The 22,227-nt window shown below is 28.9% G+C and overlaps 1 protein-coding gene and 1 pseudogene across 5 annotated transcripts in view; one reads left to right on the forward strand and one right to left on the reverse strand.

The window, feature by feature from the left end:
• Window positions 1-22,227, forward strand: part of LOC145181354 (voltage-dependent calcium channel type A subunit alpha-1-like) — a 59,525-nt gene that overhangs the window by 17,267 nt on the left and 20,031 nt on the right. For all 4 annotated transcript variants that reach the window (XR_016456632.1, XR_016456631.1, XM_090101203.1 and 1 more), the window contains exons 19-23: window positions 3,001-3,130; window positions 14,366-14,495; window positions 17,290-17,349; window positions 17,586-17,692; window positions 20,024-20,126. Coding sequence is in view for 2 of the 4 variants with exons in the window: in XM_090101203.1 (XP_089957329.1) it covers window positions 3,001-3,130; window positions 14,366-14,495; window positions 17,290-17,349; window positions 17,586-17,692; window positions 20,024-20,126 (530 nt within the window). In the remaining 2 variants the exon portion in view is untranslated. The remainder of the gene's footprint in view (window positions 1-3,000; window positions 3,131-14,365; window positions 14,496-17,289; window positions 17,350-17,585; window positions 17,693-20,023; window positions 20,127-22,227) is intronic.
• LOC145187002 (uncharacterized) lies at window positions 6,365-8,600 on the reverse strand (annotated as a pseudogene). The gene is made up of 2 exons (XR_016456279.1): window positions 8,164-8,600; window positions 6,365-7,938 (listed from the first exon to the last, which is right to left on the reverse strand). The product of XR_016456279.1 is annotated as an uncharacterized LOC145187002 (transcript).

Here is a 22,227-nt window from a genome sequence, read left to right on the forward strand (position 1 = left end):
TTGCTCAGTCTTCTTGCTAAAAACATTTTATAACAATATTTTTGATTCAAGACAGAGATCCTTAGTAGCATGTTTCGTGTTTCCTTAGTGCCATGATCTCAAACCTTAAAAGTCAATTAAACCTATTTGCACTATGTGCTTTATTGAATTTATAGTATATAAATGAATGCACTATACACTTGTATTGTGCAATTAATTTCTACTGCTAGTCTCTCTTGCATCATGTATACTATTATCCACTATAAAAATAAGCAAAACTTATCTAACATTTGAAAAATGTTAGATAAGTTTTGTTGTTTATCTTAACAGTAGAAAATGAACATTAAAGAAGACCTTACTGTTAGTGATATTTCAAGTCCTACTATAGATTGTGTCTCTTAATATCAGTTGAAAAGACACCTATTTCTAAAATGAGATTGGAACTATTAGTAAAATATAAAGAACATTATGGAACTAATGCAATCCAAACTTTAGGGGAAGTTGTAGGTGAACATATTCCATGACCATGAAATATGTATATCTTTAACTCACATATGTACTTGCTGTATAGTACTTTTTCAACAATGTTATGCCCAGTATTTATGAAATGTAAAGAAAAATTAGCATTTTTTTTATATCTACTGCAAAGTGCATTAGTTTTACATATGAATAATCAACAACAAATCATAGTTTATTAGTTTGACAGATTATTGATTATTGACAGATTATAGACAATTTTCAATACTATTCTGTGACACTGAAGTGCTTTCCCATACCTGAAAGTCACAGAGTTGGCAGAGCAAATGTTACTTTTAAGACATGTACCAGAAAAAATCTGCGCAGGCATTATAAAGGATATTTATCTAACTATTGTATTTCGATATTGAATGTTATGTATATTTTGAAAGTACATATATATTAATATTTTTAAATTTCACTTAAGAAAGTTTGTGAAGCTTTATACGTGAGAACGCACGCAGTTTGCGTTTTACACTCGACATCAGCTTTTGCACAGTCTTCGGCTGGACTTTCTTGGTAGCTCTAATCCATTTATTTTTGAAGTCTTTAATGTTTTTGGGTTCTTTTACATTGAACCTTAGTTTTCTTTTGACAAGAGCCCAATATCTTTCGATAGGACGTAGTTTGGGACAATTTGGTGGATTGCAGTGTTTTTCAACGAAATCTAAATTATGTTTTCTAAGCCAGTTTAAAGTTGTCCCAGAGTAGTGACATGATGCTAAATCGGGCCAAAATAACGGGTTACCCGTGTGTGTTCTTAAAAACGGCAAAAGACGTTTCTTGAGGCATTCTTTTATGTATATTTTGGTGTTAATTGTTCCCATAGTCACAAAACAAGAGCTTCTTTCACCACATTCACAAATTGCTTGCCAAACTAAGAATTTTTTAGCGAATTTTTGCATTCCAATGCATTTATAATTGGAATTCAGTTTCTTGTGATTAATTGCTGAATAATATTGGTGTCCTGGAAGAGATCGAAAATATGCAGCACAATAAGTTTTCTATTGATTGTACCAGTGTCCTTTAATTGTTTCACAACGCTCTGCACTGTTCTCAAAGCAATCTGCAGCTCTTAAGAAATTGTTTTGTTTGATACACCAGGATTTTCAACGAGAAAATGCAAAACTTTTTCTCGCTTCTTATCTTGATTTGATGACATTTCAATTAAAACTAATTGTTTTAATAACAGAGTTGTTTAAATTTTGAATAACATTAATACAATTAAAAACAATTAGCTATTTAAAATAATGTACTGTTTCCGTAAACACCATATCAGAACACGCGCAGATTTTTTCTGGTACATGTCTTAAAAGAACATGATTAATGGAAAACTCCATTATGAAAAGTTCACTGTAACAATGTATCAAATATGATTTCTGCTGTGAAGCCTTATGGTTTAGAATAGAGTTCTTTAGGGTTTGCAATTCATACTCTTCAGCGATGTATCTAAGCTTAAATATTAAGTAATAATCACTTTACAACAAACTACAGCCAGTTCAGTACCATTACTATAATATTGTAAGAAAAGCAAAAAATAATTTGAATTTACTGATATTATTTTTGTCTTTTTTTTTTTAATTATCTAGATTAAATATACTTTATTATGCAATACCACATGAATGGTTATGAAGGATAAATTGGGAGCCTCAAAGTTTGTCTTATTTTGTATTCGTAACTCTTTATTTTAAAGAAAATATTCAAAAATAATAATTGAACTTAAATGAATAAGTTAATTTACTTAAATTGACAATTTCACAATTTGCTGAAAAATTTCTACTGACTATACTATATAAAATATTTTTTATATGCTATAATAGAAAAAGAGTTGAGTATATTGAGTGTATAAGGTAATTCTGAAAATGGAAAAAAGGTGTTTTTTCCCACAAACTTCAGGAAAAAATGGTTTATTAACAATTCATCTGAAATATTCCTATCAAGATAAGATTCCTTTCAAGGTCAGATAAGGCTTTTAATCTTTTTAATTTTAAGGCTCTAATAGCATTTCTTCACTAGTTCTTGAGCAAAATTACCAGAGCATGTATGCATGATTAGTAATTATCCATCTAAGGTGTCACAAAAACCATATAAAATTGCATATATACAAATAAAATTGTACACTTATTTTATTATAGCAAGCAGTATTGTGGAATATGATTTAAAAAACAAATAGGTGGCAAATAATTTTGAATAAGACACTGTCTTTGTTGGAAACATTATAATAGATAATAAAAGAAACTGAGTATTAGTTAAAAATAACACTTCTAAACTTAATTTTAATTTTACTTCAAATAAATATTTTTTAAATTTTGTAAGAAGCCACAAGTTAAAGTTTATGTCAAAAATAAAGATTTTCTTTTCTTTTCTTTTCTTTTTATTAAATAAATCATAAAAGTTTACAAAGTATGTTATAAGATTTAATGCTTAGTCTTTCACCAAATAATTTCAAGTTTTGAAATTATTTGGTGAAAGCTCTTTCTCTTTCCTAATTATTTCTTTTAAAAGGTGGAACAGCTTTACCGAATCAAGGTTTTATGAAAAATCTGAAATTTCCTGGTCGAATGACTGGTTCATTAAATTATAATCCTGAAGTTCTTCAAATCAACTCAATGTTTATTTGTTTTCCTGGAAACCGGTAAGTTTGTTAATTACTTTTGTTTTTATTATTATTTTTTTTATATTAGACTGTTTTTAATATTCTTAAAAATGAATGAAGAATGTTAAAAAGAGCCAAATTGAAATTTTATTTTCAAGTTTCAAAATGGAGAGAAATGTTGTGTTATCTTAGCATGAAAAATGAAAGGTTTAAATGTAAATCTGAAAAATAAGAAAAAAGTTTTTTCAACTAAATTTTTAAATTTAGAACAACACTATATAAAATCAGAGTTTCAAAAAATATTTTTTAAATTTAAAAAAAAAATTTTTAGAAAGAAATGAAAGCTGGAAAAATGTTGTTAGAGAAAAATTTGTGTTGCATTTTTTTAAAAGTATGGGATGAACAAGGCACTTAAATATCCTTAAACATGATAAATGTAACCATTATATAATCTAAATATATTTTTATATTTTTGTAAAGTTATGAGTTAGTTTAGGGGGTCCTCAAAATTATAATTTTTGACATTTTTCTCTGATTTTCTTCTGTTTCTGTAGATTTTATTCTTCAAATGCAATAAATTAAAAATTTCTCCTATATTTTAATTTATTGTCATTGGTGTCATAATTCATTACCAATTATCTCTACTACTGCTTGCAGCTTGCTATTTTACCCATGAAATTAATTTCAATTTAGGTTGTTTTAACATAGTTCAATCTTTCTGAATTTTTTACCTGTGGTATTCACAACCAATATTTATAGAATTTAATGTTATTTTTTTGTAAAAAATGCTTGTGAAAAAATACAAGAAGAAATTCATGAGTTGTCAGGTTTGGAATTTTCAGAGTCCGTCAGGTTTGGACTCTTTAGAGACTGTCAAGTTGTCAGGTTTGGACTCTTTAGAGACTGTCAAGTTGTCATGTTTGGACTCTTCAGAGACTGTCAAGACTCTTAATGTGTTCAGATAGATAGTTTGCAACATCAAAAATTGTCTGGTTAGTGAGGGTATATCAAAAGAAAGCCAAGGACTAATTGTAAGTGTCCTGTTGCTAACAAAGTTTTTTGTAGCCAAGGTCAAAGATAGAATCAAGAAAAACCCTCTTAAGGTCATGAATATGATGACCAAGGAGATGAATGTGTTGGAGAAGATAAAAGTTGAGGAAGTCCCAGATAGCATCAAATCCATGAGACATCAGACAAAACACTCTAACCAGGTAATGATGTTTGGCTCAGTTACTTCCAATGGCCTCAAGATGGCACCAGTATTTCTGCTTTCTGGTTTCAAAATGAGGGCTAAGGAGTATTTAGACAAGTTGCTTTGTTCTTATGTCCTTTCTTGGGTTCAAGCCACTTTTAGCGACAACCAAAGTTATATTCTGATGCAAGATAGGGCCCCCTGCCATACAGCAAACTCAGACCAAAACTGGCTACAAGAGATTATCAACTTCTGGGATAAAGAATTATGGTCCCATAGCTTACTAGAATTGAATCCTCTCAACTTCAGCATATAGGCTCATGTTCAGGTTGGGGTTTGTTACAAAAAACTTCCTAACCTGAACGATCTTTGCCAATCCATTAGGAAGTCATGAGATAACCTCTCTATTGAGTACGTCAAGAACACCTGCAAGAGGTTCAGGCTTTGTCTGGAGGTAGTGAAAAAATTTTGAAATTTTGAGCTTAAAGACCTAATGTACTACATTTATTTAATAAACTATTGTCCATTTCAAACTAATCTCATGTTAATTAATTTTTATATAATTAAATTTGATTAGGTAAATTAAATTGCCACAACTGGTATCTAGTATTTTAGTTGCTCATTCACTAGATGTCACCAAACAGAAGTTGCATTCTTTAGCTTATTTTACATATTTTTAGTTATCTAATTAAAAATCTTATCTAAACAAAAGTTTTAAAAGAATAAAATAAAATTGTAATAGATGTACTGTACAAAGTTTTAACTATAACAGTTGTTAAGGTCATTAGAAGCATAATATTGGATTAAGTCTTTTTACTTGTACAGAATTAAATGGATGATGGAATGGATCACTGATGAGAAAATAGGTTTGACTTCTGCTACTCCTTTTAAAGTGGAAGTTCTGGATGCCAATCCTAGTTCATCTGCTAAGAAAGCAATACTAAATAGAAGAAGGTCATCAACATTATTTGGTTACTGATTAAAAGGCTTATAAAAAGATTATTAAGCTTCTTGATGAAAATGTAAAAAATCAGCAGCCAGCATCTGTTAATAAGATCAATAAGCTGAAAGACCTATTAGTCCAGATATTTTCTGTTTACTCCAATAATGTAAAACAACTGATTAAAAATCCAGAAGATCTGAGTTTTCTACCTTTGAGGAAGTCTGGCTCTTTAGCAACATTTTAGTTCACAAAATAAAGTGTTAACTGAAAATGTAAATTGCTGACAGCAAGGTGATTAAGAAGACTTGTCAAGAGAAAATGAAAACTTAAAATACAACTTTTAGTGTAAGTGCCTCACTTGTTCACCAGACAAAGTGTGTCAGTTGAAGCTGTAAAAGTGTAAGTCAGTTGAAGCTGTAGAGGTCATTTTTTTAAATCTTCCCATACTAAAATGCCAGCATTCATATCTCATGATGTTATATGAAACCCTCAACTTGTTGAATTTGAAACACATTTTAAGATGACACCTGCACAGCAGGCTATTTATACAAAAGCCTTGATATTAGAAGCAAGTCTTGACTGAACCATTATTTCTATTTATAAGGCAACCAAAAAAGTTTGTGCGGTTTTGCAGATGCATAAATAAATACACATAAAAACCGTTTTAATAAAGTTTATTCTGAAAAATAGTCTCCTTCACTGTGCTCTCCTGAGACCGTCAGGGTAAATTTTGGTTTACTCTAATTTTTTTTGTTTAATTATTAATATTAGGTTTAGGTAAGTATTTTAAAATAATTTTTAAAATCTAAACTAACTTTTAAACATTTTTTTTGCAAAAATAGTTTTTACCTAAAATAACATATGGAGGGGGAGGGGGTTTTATGAGGAGGGCGGGGATTTTTTTCGAAATTTATAGGGGTATTACACTTCTAAAACAATTTTTGTTACAAAAAATACAACTTTAAAATGAAAAAATGAGATCTTTTATGATAAAATTAAGATAAATTCTAGATTAACAATATAACATCAAGGCAATAAATGTAGCAGTTTAACATGAAATATTGAAATTCCTTATAAAATAATTCAATCATTTCAAAGTTCACAATAATTAAAAAATTTAAAAATTGAGAGAAAAGGACTACTTGAAACTGTTTATACCAAACTCAATCACACTTTTCTTAAACTGTTTTGCATAATCATTGTGTTGCAAACGACGCTTGTATCGCTTCCATACTTGATAGTGATAGTGGTGAGCACTTTCTCCTGCCTGCTCAGCATATACACCAAGCCCAAACTGGCTATGCTGAAGAAAAGGAACAAGATGACATACTAAAATATGAACTTTCCAGCTAATATTTAATTGGTATTTAAACTTTTCCAGAAGATGAAGCTGCAGATTTTCGAAAGCTTTTTTAAAATCTAAAACTGATTCAGCAATAGATTCTCCAATAAACATGCTAAAACCTTTTGTTTTAATAATTGAAAACTTTCTAAGACAGTTAACTACAGGTTGGAGAAATATCATATTTGGTAATATAGAGGCTGCACTTAAAAGGTCAACTTCTAAATTCTCTAATTTATCTAAAAGTCTCTGTGAATTATTACCATCCAAACCAGTTCCGTGGTAACCTCTAAAGATTATATAATTCGACTTAAGCCACGAATCAAAATCAGGCCACAATGTAATTAATATTTTTACAAACATAGAAGTAATACCAATAAGAATGTGTAACTCTGGTGGAGGAATGAGATGTTCTACTAAAGTTTCTAGAGGTTCATCAAGATACACAACTCTAGGAGAAATACAGTTTTTAAATTCCATCATGTGATTCTTTTTACATCCATCTTCAATGAACTTGTTGTAGTTGGTATCAATTGAACCTAAGGTTCTTTTTTTTCCGCTCTCAAGAGCACTTTCACCTTCACACCAGAGACATGCATACTTGCCGCTGTGACTGCTTAAACCAAATAAAGACCACATTTTAGATCAAATGCTATTGAATATTTTACATCACTCAGAGCTAGTGGTTTCAATAGTTTGCTAAGATTACAATTATGCTCTGAAACATCTTCAACTAAAGCCAAAACCAATGATCTTTTTACACCACAATCATCAAGACTTTCTGAAGTTGTATGTTTACATAGTGGGTCAAAAACATTTATAACGCATTTAAGAAAACCCTGTCCACCATCAATGGAAACCCTAGCAATAGTGCTATAAGGATTCAAACTTCTTTCATTAATCATATGAAGAATTAAATCAGAAGTATCTTTAACAAATACCAAACTCAGACTTATCTCTTCATCCCCTGAAATGAATGATTCAGTTTTGACATTGTAAAAATCTGAAAATACATTATGCAGCTCCTCTATCTGAGTTGATATATTAGGTTCTAACATTTTCTTCCCTAAATTTTGTCGCATATGTTTACAAAGTAGGTTAGTCTTTCTTTTACTCAGGTTTTAGAGTATTAGAGATTTCCATTATAGTTTCTCTAGATAACTTTTTAACGGATGCTCTGCTGCATTTATTATCAGGTGTGTCAACAACAACAAGAAGATTGTTTCCAGATTTAACATTTTCTCTTTTCATTTTTATTTTGAGAATCCCAGAAGCAACTTGTTCACCTGATACATTTCCAAGACCTTCAGCCAACATAATTAAGTTTTTTACAGCTTCACTTTTACAGCAAAAGTGAGAAATTCTTTTGCCTAAATAGAAATTTAAAGTAGAAAAAACTCTGATATTATTATATTTGTAAAACATATAAAAATAATACACTAATATTTAATAAGTCTATGATCATAGACTATGCATTGACTAGCATAGACTCTATGCTAAATTAAAATTTTTTTTTTTTAATAATTGAAGAAATAGTTTATTAACTAAAATATATAAGTTATACAATATTTTTAATTTGTTTAAAGAAATCATACCTATTGTAGAAAAGCAAGAAGGACATATCTTTTTAACAATTTTATCAACGATATCTTGATTATTTGTTATGATCTGTTCAGATATTTCACTAATATCAGATGATCTTCTGAGCTTTTGTCTGTTTATTTGAGATATTTTCTCAATCCAATCATTTAATTTTGATGTTTCACCCCTGTTCAATGCATATAAATTTGTTTTGCAAGAATTACAAATGTTTTTTGGACAACACTCTTTTTCTACATCATATTCTCTCCAAATCAAATTTTGAATGTAAAGTTGTAATGCGGGAGTTACTTTAATAAGTTTATGTGATCCTTTTCCAAAGGAAATAAAGCAACATGCACAAATTGGACATTTTTCGTTGGCCATTTTGACAAAAAAATATAAGTTTTGTATGATCCCTTTTAACTGTAATAATAATTATTTTCATCGGTATTGCAACATTTTGTACCAAATAGAATAGATGACCCAATCATAAAATGACGCAATTTATTTTAGACATTTTAATTAATTAAATCTAAAATTTCTATGTTTAAAAGTTAGTTTAGATTTTAAAAATTATTTCAAAATACTTTGTTTAACCCATTAATAGTAAATAAACAAAAAAATTTAGAGTAAACCAAAATTTACCCTGGCGGTCTCAGGAGTGCACAGTGCCTTCAGCAAGAATAACTTTCTCCCATAGTGAAACAAGCTGGTATATTCCATTTTTATAAAAGTCTTAAATTAACTCATTTTCGAGATCTTCTCTATTTCAAAACTGTCGATTCCTCATATGTTTATCCAGGGCCAAAAACAGGTGATAGTCACTTGGCGCAAGGTCTGGTGAATACGGAGGGTGAGGTTCCTGCATGATTTTTGCTAGAGTTTCCTGCATGATTTTTGTGGTGTGCGGTCTGGCGTTGTCCTGGTGGAATACAACACCTTTTCTGCTTGCCAAAGCTGCTTGTTTTTGGTGAAGAGCAACCAAAACTCTGTCCAATTGGGCTGAGTATATCTCAGCAGTAACGGTTTGTCCACTTGGTAGCAACTCATAGTGAACGATACCTGCTGTAGTCCACCATACACACAGTAAAACCTTTTGTTGGTGAATGCTTGGTTTAGGAGTCATCGGTACTGGATCGTTACTGGCTAGCCAATGATATGTTCGTTTTTTGTTGCAGTACATAATCCATTTTTCGTCGCATGTCAACATCCGGTCAAAAAATGACACTAAGTTGTGGCGGGAAAGCAATGAAGAACAAATGGTTAAGTGCTGTAGCTTGTTTGTTTCACTCAACTCTTAAGGTACCCATTTGCTCAACTTCCAACGTTTTCCAAGTTGGTGCAAATGTAAACGAATAGTTTCATCACTCACATTAAATCTTAAGGCAAGGTCCTGACATGTTTGACTGGAGTCCTGCTCGATTGCCAGCTTGATATCCTGGTTGTTTACGATGGATGGTCTTCCAGATCTTGGTTCATCTTCAAGGTTTTCATTTCCAGAAGAAAATTTTTTAAACCACTTTTGACCCGTTCGTTCTGCTATGGTACCTTCCACAAAAGCAGTGCATATCTTACAACAAGCTTCTGCAGCTTTGGTTCCAAGTTTGAACTCATAAAGTAAACAGGCGCGAATTATCGCATCTGACACAGCCATACTCCACTTAAGACTTTTAAATTTAAAACGCACAAATAAAACTTATGAAACACACAGATTGATTCTCCTTAAAACAAGCTTTAATTTATATGCAAAATCATCCCCCCACCACAACCAGTTTTCTTAATACATTTCTTAGAAATAGGCAATTAGGATAAACCGCCTGAACTTTTTTGGTTGCCTGATATATTTGTATACAACCTTTGATAAATCAAGATAACAAGTTGGACATGAAATTGCAATCAATATTAGAGAACAGTGGATCAAAACTTACAATTTTGTATTGGGATTCTAAGCTAATTAGGAGAGTCTAAGGAGTAAAACTAAGTTCAGATTTCTTGTCATCTGCTAGAAAACATTTTCAGAATGTGCTTCAAGTAGCTGAACAAGATAGAAAGCAACAATTAAATCTGCAAAAAAGAGAAGGAGAATTATTAAACAGTTTTAAAGTGAATGTGTATTTGATTTGTTATGCAGAAATTTTCATGCTTTTTCTCATATAAACTTAAGAAGTAAAAAACATTTAAAGCAGTTTGATTGTAGAAAGTATATTTTTTTGATTTATTTAGAACTCTAAAATCTACCCAAGATGATAGATTATGTATGCAATATACCATACGGATGTTAAAAGTTGGCACTCAACTTTGTAGAGATTTTGTGATTATACCTAGCAATTTTCTGAAAAAATCTTTTTGCCAAAAGATTTCAATAATTTCATAGATATAAAAATGTAAATAAACCCTTAAAATAATTTTGCTGAAAGAATGGCAAATAAAAAAAACTATGGAAGTTGTCAGAGTTCTTTATGTAGTAATGTTAGTTTCTGGGATTTAATACAAATCAAGAAAAAGAGGAGGATCTAGACCAACCCAGTTAAGAAAAAAAAGAGCATGGTCTGAGATCTTGGGGTAAGTGATTTTTTCTCTCATAAAGGCTGTGAAGTAAGCTGGGGAAAAATCTTTAGCTAGGATAAAAAGATTTATGCTCCCTGAAAAACTAAAGGCCTTCAGACTTGAAAAATGTAAGAAGATCAAATTTATCCTTAAGAAGAAAACACCAACTATCTTCTCCTTGGATAAAAAGTATTTCACAGTGAATCCAGTCTCAAATTCTTATCATGATTTATCACATCCTTGAAGGTCTCAGATATCCTAGACAAGGTCAGGTTTGCACCTCAGGCAAAGCATCACTCATAGATCATGATTTTTGGATTGGTTGGTTCTGATGGTAAGAATAGACCATCAGTATTTCTACCTTCCAGGCTGAAAATAGGTGCCTAAAACTAAATTGAAAGAGTTCTGAAGCCTCGCATCCTTCCTTGGGTTCAAGCCAATTATCCTAGAGCTGTAAATTATGTTTTCATGCAAGATGGAGCTACATGTCACAAACGGACAATTTTACCCAGCAGTGGCTTGCCGATCACCTGAAATTCTGACCTAAGAATATCTGGCCACCTAGACTTAATCCTGACCTTAATTCTTAGAACATCAGTATCTAAAGTTCAAGCACAAACTTGTAAGCAACAAAGCTTTAATACTGACATCAGCTCAGTATCTCAGGCCTTGACTGTTCTAATAGATGAATACATCAAGAATACCTGCTTAAAGTTCCGATCTTGGATTGAAGCAGTGATTACAGCTGAACGTAGTTGATATAAACTAAACCTTATTACTATGTTTATTTGATGAAATAAAAGTTTTTCTCTTTATCTTTTATCAACTCAGTATCTTTTAGCTTCAAAGTTTTGTCTCAGAAAAGTGCCAAATTTTAACATGCATACAGTACTTATTTGATTGTTTTAGAATTTAGAATTTTCCCATAATGATAGAAATCTTATAAGTAAATCATATTTCAGAAATAATGTAAAATTTAAAATGGGTTGTGGACCCCCTAAATGATGTTTAATCTTTCCAAAACTTTGTAATAAATTTTATTTCAGAAAATGGAATAAGAATATATACATATACATATACATAAACATATACATATACATATACATATACACAGAGCCGGCTCATAGCGTGTGCGAAGTGTGCGAAACACACAGGCGCAGCATTAAAAAGGCGCAAAATTAAAATTTTGCTTAGAAACAAAATATATAGATCTTTCTAGATCTATAACTAAAAAAAACAAAGGTACAAAGTCCATTTTTGTAAAAGCTGAGTTATGCCCCTTGTCCAATCCCAATCAGTTTTTTTTTTCAATGTTTTCTGCTGCTAACCAATCAGACGAAAGTTTACATTTTACGTTTACTTCTGGACAAGATGGCCGACAATGATGCTTTACTGAAATCGGTCCCCGCCTTAAGTTTCTATTGTCAGTTGTGAATGACATTTCTTCACCTTATTTTCCAGATTTAAAAAACATTTTCTTGAATGTTTTTATAAAAAATGTACAAATCTCTTTGTTAGTCTATTATTTATGTAATTATTTTTACACATTTTTTGTTTTGGTTATTTTTTGTGAATAATTAATTTTTGTTTGTAATAGTAGGATCTAGCTAGTAAAATTGCATGCAATTACAACAGCCTATTTTGATGAAGATAGTGCGGTTTCAGATTATGATGCATTGCATAATGAGTTGTTTTTTGCATATTTTTTAAAGTTCAAATAAATTAAATTTAAAAAAATGATTGTTTTGTTTTATTATAAAAGTAAGAAGGTATTATAAAGGCATAAAATTTTAAAGAACTTGCATTAAACCAAATGAAAAATAAATAAAAAACCCAAGCAAAAGGATTAAATCTGTTAGACTTTATTATGCGTAAGTATTCCTTGGAATCAAATAATCTATCTGTCATGGATAATCGTGGGCAAAGATATGATAATGGATCCAATATGAAAGGTAAAAAAATTGGTGTACAGAAGCGTATAAAAGATAAAAATTCACGAGCCTTTTATATTCCTTGTGTCTGTCACTCCTTGAACTTGGTTGTTGTGGATGCAGTCCCAGGATGTTTAGAAATTATGAGGTTTTTTTCACAAATTCAAGCTTTGTATAATTTTTTCTCTGCGACTACAAAGCGTTGGCAAAGTTTTGATTCAAAATGTTGTAAATTAACAGTAAAGTCAATAAGTACTACCAGATGGGAAAGTCATGTGAATGCTGTTCGTGCTCTAAAATTGGGATTAAATTTATTGTGCATTTAAAGAAGTTGAAAAAAGATTCTATTACTAGATTAACAGCTGAATCACTTGCATCAAAATTAGACAGTTTTGAATTCATATGTGGTGTTGTGGTTTGGCACAATGTATTAACTGAAATTAGTTGTACTAGCAAACTATTACAATGTCAAACTGTAGATGTGAAGACTGCTGCAAATGCATTAAAGAAAACTATCGATTTTTTTGTTACTAAACACACTGAAGATTCTTACAAAATATATTTCAAAAGCCAAAATTCTAGCTAATGATGCAAACTTGACTGACGAATTCAGTTCTATTTTACGTGAAAGAGCAAGAAAAAGAAAAAGATTTTTGATGATGAACCTTTTGAAGAAGATGGTGATATACAACCAAACCAAAAATTCAAAAAGCAGTTTTTTGATATTCTCTTTAAAATAGCTAAAGAATCGATAAATGAACGATTTGAAAGCTTTTCAAGTACGATAGAACCGTTCGAGTTTTTGTATATTATCAAAGATATTGATAAAATAGGAGAAGAAGACTTAATTTATAAATGCAGATTACTGGAAAAATTATTGGCTCATGGTGATTCAAAAGATGTGTATTCAGAGGATTTGTTTCTGGAACTTAATTTTTTATCACGGAAATTAGATGGGAAAAAATCACCAGAATCTGTGCTTAAATAGATATATGGTAGTCAGCTTGAAGAACTGTTTCCTAATATTTGTATTTCCTTACGAATATCATTAACACTACCGGTAACAGTGAGTACAGGGGAACGTAGTTTTTCCAAATTAAAATTAATAAAAAACTTTTTACGATCAACAATGGGCCAGGAACGTTTAAATGGTTTATCAATAATTTCCATTGAAAACAAAATTGCTGAATCTGTGGATATTGATACTTTAAGATTAAATTTTGCAAAATCTAAAGTTAGACGTGTTCCGTTTTTTAACTAAAAATATGTTTAAAATTAATAAAATTCTTAAGAAAGTTATTTTGTTTGTAGTATACATTGTTTTATGATTTGAAAAAAGTGACATTTTTTGCCAGCAAGCTAAAGCTTGCGAGCTCGCTTGGAATTTAATTCTAAAAGGCGCCTAATTTATTCTCGCACACATATAATATTTTTCACGAGCCGGCTCTGCATATACATATACATATACATATACATATACATATACATATATATATACATATATATATATATATATATATATATATATATATATATATATATATATATATATATATATATATATATATTATATATATATATATTTATATATATATATATATATTTATATATATATATATAGTCAATTTAATTGAGATTTATTATTATAATTTGGCAGCATATGTAAGTTGTTTTTTTTCACAGTTAAAAATTTTTTAATCTAATATATTTTCATAGCATGATATTTGAACTATTTTAGGGTTCGTGTTTTTATTTTTCAAATTGTTACTTCAAAGTATTTTGATAATGCAATGCTGGTGTTGATTTTGGTAAGCAGCGCATTTCTTTCTCTAGAAGATATGGCTGACAGAAACTCTATTAGAAATATAGTAAGTATCTCAGATTACAGTAAAAGAAATATAAACAGAAGATTTGCAATGTATATTTCATTTATTTTTTATGAAGATATTTTGATTAAAAGTATATTGACTTGTGCTCTTTTTAACATTTTGCTGCACAACAATGTAACTTTGGAGTAAAATTACTCCAATGAAACAATCGCATAATTTTTTTACAATTCTCTTCCATTTTTGGATTAATCATAACTTTGGCTAATTAGAACCACACTCAGATTAAATGATTATTTGACTTAATATAAATGTTTAATACAAAATTTAATGCATAAAAAGACAGAGATCAAAATTTTTATTTTTTCAAATTAATACATCACATTAAAATACATATATGTATGTATATATGTATTTTAATGTAATGTATTAATTTGAAAAAATAAAATTTTGTATATATATATATATATATATATATATATATATATATATATATATATATATATATATATATATATATGTATGTATGTATGTATGTATGTATGTATGTATGTATGTATGTATGTATGTATGTACAGTGAGAGAAATAAGTATCCGAACAAAAGATTTTTTTATGGAAAATAAACTTTGTCAGGTTTTTTCCGAAAAAAAAAACTTTATAGAAATAAAAGAAAGGATTATTCTGAAAGAAAATTTTATTACGAATTCAATATGCAAAAAAAAAATATCAATAATAATATTTAATTGATAAAAAATTAAGATACATTTAAACTATGCAACTTTTTAGCATTAAATAAGTATCCGAACAAAATTTTAAAGATTAAGGCTTAAAGATTAACGTTTCTCCGAGTAATTATTTTTTTGACTTTTTAATATCGAGTTGGACCGCCTTTAGCTTTTATGACTTCTCCAAGTCGACATGGCATCGATTCAACTAATTTCTTTGTCGTATCTGAGTCGATATCAGCCCAAGCTTCTTGGAGCATGATTTTTAAATCTTCTTTTCTTTTTAGACATCGTGTGCCACATTTTTTATCAAGAATTGCCCAGATATGCTCAATTGGATTGAGATCTGGACTTTGCGCAGGCCATTCAAGTAACTCAATTTGCTTTTGGATGAAAAACTCTTTTGCTTTCTTTGACGTATGTTTAGGGTCATTGTCTTGTTGGAAGATAAAATGCTTTCCTAATCGCAGTTTTTTAGTTGAAGCCAGAAGATTTTTATTGAGAATTTTAACATAAACCTCAGAGTCCATAATTCCATCAATAAACTCCAGTTTTCCTGTTCCGTTCCAAGCCATCGATCCCCATACCATAACATTGCCTCCACTAAATTTTACTGTGCCTCGAATACAACTGAGTGTGAATGCTTCCCCTTTTTTTCTCTAAACTTTTTGAGCTCCATCGGACTTCACAAGATTAAATTTTGACTCGTCCGTCCACAAAACTTTCCTCCAGAATGATACCGGCATATTTACATATTTTTTAGCAAATGCAAGTCTTCGTTTTCGATGGATTTTTGAAAGGGATGGTTTCTTGCGTGGAACTCTTGCTTTGAATCCACTTTCTTTCAATCGATTTCGAATAGTACATGAGCTCACTTTTAACCCAAAATCTTTCTCAAGGAGGCTTGACACTTTTGGTGCTGATAAAAAACGGTTTTTTTGCACCATCTTTACAATTTGTCGATCTATTTTTGATGTTGTTTTACGCTTTGCTCCGCATCTGGGCTGATTTTGCACATATCCAAACATATTATACTTTTTAACCAGATCGCTGATGGTTCCTAATGCCATTCCAGTCGCTTTATTTATCGACCTAAACGTTTTACCTTGCTTGAACAAGTCAATAACCAAATTGCGCTGAGCTTGGGACCATTCCTTGGTTTTAACTCCCATACTTGATGATATCAATGGTAAATCAAATGAATTTAAAAAAATATCAGTCAATTATTAAAAATTACTCGTTGTAAAACAACAATATTTCTAAAACCATTGGTTTAAAAACTTTTTTTAATAATCAATTTCAAAACTTCGTTTACAAAACAACATGTTCGGATAATTATTTTTCATTGAAGTTTTAACACTCCTTCGGGAATCGTTAAATTTTAGCAACGCAAGTTAATTACCTTTGATTAATTTTTTGCAACATAAAATCGTGAATAAATTTGCTTTTAGAATAATTATAAAAGTATTTATCAAAAACATATGTTTTTCTGAAAAAAACCTGACAAAAGTTTATTTTTCACAGTAAAATCTTTTGTTCGGATAACTTATTTCTCTCACTGTATGTATGCATGTATGTATGTATAAATACATACATACATACATACATACACACATACATACATACATACATACATACATACATACATACATACATACATACATACATACATACATACATACATACATACATACATACATACATACATACATACATACATACATATATTTGTATATATATGTACATACACACACATACACTTTATATTTTATATATGCTCATTACTATTACTTTTTTATATGTGTTAAAATGTAATGTATTAATTTGAAAAAATAAAAATTTTGATCTCTGTCTTTTTATGCATTAAATTTTGAATTTAACATTTATATTAAGTCAAATAATCATTTAATTTGAGTGTTGTTCTAATTTGCCAAAGTTATGATTAATCTAAAAATGGAAGAAAATTGGAAAAAAATTATGCAATTGTTATATGTGTATCCTTTATGATTTGATGAATAAATATAAATGCACAAAAATATGTCTTCAAATCAACAATCTATTTTTAATATAAGTTTTTTATGATAATTGATAAACTTTTCTTTTGTTCTAGGTGTTGAAATATTTTGATTTTTTTTTCACTTCAATTTTTGCTTTGGAAATATTATTGAAGGTTTGTTTTGTTTTTTTTACCTATTTCAAACTTTTTGGTTTCAAGATATATTAAATAATATTGCACAAAGTATGCAAACTCTCTTCTTTAACATATTAAGTAGAAGAGGGTAATTTGGTTAAACAAAATTTTAAACAATATAGGATAGCTACAAAGTAGCTTTTAGTTTAGCAAAGTTTTCTTTTAAACTAAAATGTCACTTTTCTTTTTAACTAAAGTATCATTTTTTTAATTAGGTTATAGCATATGGTATTGTACTGCATCAAGGATCATATTTTCGAGATGCTTGGAATTTTATTGATGCTTTGGTTGTCAGCTGCGCTATTGCATCACTAAGCCTTGAGTGAGTGTTTTGTAAAAAAAGATTTCAGCTTTGTATTTGTTGATGCTTCTTTTTTTTAGTATTGTATGAAAGAATCTGTCATAGTAGTAAGCAATATTGAGGCTTTTTTAGTCCTACATTGGTTCTTAGTGCGTGTTGGTCAAGAAATCTAAACTATATTGCCAATATTAAATCAATATGACTTGATAATAGAGTAATGTTGACTAACTTATCCCAATATAGCTACAGTATTTAACTAATATTGCCTCATTTTGAACCAGAATATAAAATATACTGGCCAACAATTTAATATTGTCCTGATGTTAATAATATTGGCTCTAAAATATTGTTAAATTTTGGTACAATGCTTTATGTATTCTACAAATATATAACTAATTGTTAACTAACTGTTAATAAACAATCTTAACAAATAAAAGTTTAAGGTAGTATAAGGTAAGTAAGGTAGTAATGTAGGTGACTTAAAAAAGTTTTTTTTTTTTTTATAATAAAATAAAATGTTTAAAGTATAAAGTAAAATGAACTGCTTTTTTTTAAAGTGTAACTCAAAAATCACATTAACATAAATAATATTTAAACTATAAAAATGATTTTATCAAGATACAGGTGAGGCTATTCATTGTATTGACCTTGGTAAAAAAACTTTGGTTTGGGATGTAGAAGAAAATTAAATTTTCACCACTACCAGATTAATAAAATACACTGTCTCTATTTGCACATAGTTTTGATTTTTTTGTTTGTTTTAGGACTAATTTAAAATATCCATCAACACATATTTAATGAGTTGTAAAAGAATGATAATGAACCATTTAGTTGTTTGATAATTCTTTTAATTTTCAAAAAAAAAAAAAAAAAAAAAAAAAAAAATCCCATTATTAGTTTTCTAGCTGTCTTGTTTTTATAGATGAATGTCAGTTTTGATAAAGTTTTCAGTACTTTTGTCAATTTTAGTAAGTAATGACTTATAGTGATTATTGAAAATACCTCTGACTAAAATGGTAAAGGGCAAAATTACAGCCTTTCATGAAGAAAATCTCTCAAATCAGGAAATTGCCAGAAGACTATATCAGAGCATCATCTTTAATTTTTTTTTAAAAAAAGATTGAATATGGCAAAAATGTGCAGAAACAAAGGCAAAAGAAACTTTGTTTGAAAGACACATTGAATTGTTAGATTGGTATCACATTCAACTAAATCTTTGTCCCAAGTTATGTCAGAATTATTGTCTTAATATTGTTTGCGCTAAAATGAATATGGTACCAAATCTCAAGCCCATTCACTAGGAAAACTGTAAGAAGTTTGTGAGAGAAAATATGGTTTGTAATTAGAATCAGGTAATTTGATAATATGAAATTTACCAGATTTCAATAAATTTATTATTATTATTCTGAAAATTGTTTATAATTTCAATTAAAAAAATTTTAGGCGATTTTTTTGAATGAAAAGAAATTTAATTTAGATGGCCCTATTGGATCGGATGGATATTGGCATGATTTAAGAAAACAGCAACAATATTTCTTAACCAGATATTTTGAAAGAGGTTGTTTAATGGTCTGGCCTAATTTCTGTTCAACTGGAAAACTGAATTTAGCTATTTTTGTGTTAGGAAACCATAGAAACTGAATTCCTGCTAAATTTAATTGGAAGAATTTATTAAGTTATTGAACACAAAGGAGTAGTAACAAAGTATTAAAACTTAAAAACATTAATATATCCCTAAATCATATTTAGCTGCCTTGGGTTTTAGAAATGTAGATAATAGTCAAATTCTTTTTTGCAGAAATTTTAAAACACCCTATAGGTAGTGATAGAGGAGGAAGTCCAAAAAGTTGTATTGTCAAACAGTAAATGATTGGTGCAGGTAAAAAAAAAAAAAAGTAATGAAAATGAAACTTAAGCTTGGAACTAACAATCCAGCCTTGATTATATAAATTAAATGACTGCATACATTGCTCTTTCTTTCTTTTTTTTTTTTTTACATACTTAAAAGCTTGTTTTAAACTTAAACCTTGTTGTAAACAATTGGTTTCAAAGTTGTGTTCATGATGTACTTTTGGTCTTTTAGTGAAAAGATGTTTTTAATTAACAAAAAAAAACTATGCAGTAAACTAAATTATAAAACTCACATAATTTAGGTACTAAAATATCAATGTATTAGGTATTAAATTATAATGTAAGATTTCATCTTTTTAGGTATTGTTTTATATAAGTTTGTAATATTTGTGATGATATAAGTTTTTTCTCCAGCACAGATATATTTTTATACGTGCTTTTTTTTAACTGTTAATTTATTACTTTTTCTATTGCTTATGAATATTGAGATTATTTTAACAGGCAGATTAAAAGTTCAAGTCAGACTCAAAAGTATGTGAATGTTCTGCGAGTGCTGCGAGTACTTCGTCCTCTCAAGGCTATTAACAAAACAAAGAAACTTAAAGTATGTATAGTTTATTTTTTTTAAGTTTGTGCTAGTAATATCAAATTTTTTGAGTAAAGTGGTAGTAGTATCAAATTTTCAATAAGTTGCTATAACTTTTGAAACAGATTTATCCCCGATTTTTTAGTGTTTATTATTGGAGATTTTTTTAAATAAGTTTTTACTTTTTAATTCTTATACTTCTTAATGAGATTTTTAAAATAATTTCATTTTTTAATAAAGATACAGTTTTTAATAAATAAAAGTAAAAGTTTACCATTTTGATAAGATAGAAAATGTGGTTAATTCTACAAATTTTTTATAAACTATATTTGTAGAAATAAACATATTTTTATTGGTTATATAACAAAGATAAATAGTAAATCACTTGAAGTTGTTTTCAGTTTCTGTCACAAGCTATAGATATTGGGTACATCATATAAGTGCAGAATTTTGGTGCATTTTCCAAAAAAAGATTATAACATTACAGGTTTTTAAGATATAATTTTTAAAGTGAACCAGGCCTTAGAAACTCACTTCTTTAGGGATATTTGGATGCAAACCTTTGAGTCTGTGGGTTAAGATTTTGAGAGATAGGAGGCCACATGGTTTTGGCCAGTTTTCACCCATGCCTGGGTTTCCATAGAAGTGTAGTACAGAGCTTCATCATTAGTAAAATCTTTGGAGAGACCTTTATACTTAGCCTTGACCCAGGGTAGAGCTTTGGTTTTCAAGGTATTGATATAACCTATTTATAATATATTGAGCTTAATATATTATATTGAGGTCTTGCTTTTAGAAGAGAAGAGGCTACCACAGCAAGCACCATGATTTTGCTTGAGTGTATCTTGAGCTTCTTAATTATCTGTCATTGATCTTGCAGGAATCATTCTACATTATTTATTGATACACAAATATTTTTTACACCCTTACATCCAAAAATCAATTAATCTTTACATTTTTAGTCCATAATAAATAATTATGACTAAAAATAATATATAAGTCAACTGATTTTGCAAAACACAGCATTTTTTTTAGCAATGGGAACAGTCAATGAAGCAATATTGAACTTTAATATCTTGAGATTAGTTTGGGGAATCTTCCTAAAGTATAGACCCTCTATAGATTTTTGCTCAAGGAATACAAAAATAATACTTTTAAGAGTTTTCAAGTAAAAAAAAAAATTGACCCTAAAATGACTATTATTTTTTGTCTTAAGTCTACTAAAAAAACTGTAATCATGCTTTGTCTCTAATACTTGATCAAAGTATGCATTTAAAAATCATAGTCTTTAGTTTTAAAAAACTAAAATGAAAAATATTTTAAAATAGGAAAGATATACTTGGAAAATAAAGCTTAAAAAAGTTTTATTTCATTTAAAAATTTAAGCTCTGAAATATATTCTAACCAGATTAGAGAAACAAAATTTAAATTCACAGTTTAAGCTATGAAATACATTCTAAACAGATAAGAGAAACAAAAGCTATAAAAATACTATCATAAAGTATTTAGAAATTCATTTTATTTTAAATAACTTTGATTTTGATATTGAAATATATGAAAAGGAAGTAGAAATACAAACTAGATAGCAAAAAGTAGAGAAATATAAGTTTCAAAATATTGTAATAAAAAAATTTGCTAGTTTTTAGCTAGTTGATGGGGATGCATGAACTTGACTTTTTTGTCATGTTCATTTATTTTTTTAGTAATCCCTACCCACCAAAATATATCATAACTGCATACTATGTTATTCATTTTTTTAAGATGGAGATAAATTTCTTTACATTCTTGTCCCAGGAACAGGAAACTCTAGCAAATATCTTTGTGCAAATTTTGCTCAAGTGTTGTTATTTTCTTCTTTTGAAAATGAATTAAAACATATTCCATTTACCTTGTTTTTAAAAAAGAAGTACATCATATTAACACCCAAATCATGCCTATTAGTTACCCGTTTTAAGGTTTTTTGTGACACTGTTAAACAGTTAAACTAATATCACCACAAGGGAATTTACAATCAATTTGTTTGACAGTGTTTCCTCTTAAGAACTGAGTTTTGCTCCAGTTATAACTTTGAACCTCATTCTAAACAATATTGAATTTTTGACAAAGTCTAAAATTAAGT

Source organism: Hydra viridissima, unplaced genomic scaffold, assembly GCF_058129835.1.
Source record: "Hydra viridissima isolate aposymbiotic clone 2 unplaced genomic scaffold, HvirCarnegie_v1 scaffold_10, whole genome shotgun sequence".
NCBI classification, from domain to species: Eukaryota; Metazoa; Cnidaria; class Hydrozoa; order Anthoathecata; family Hydridae; genus Hydra; species Hydra viridissima.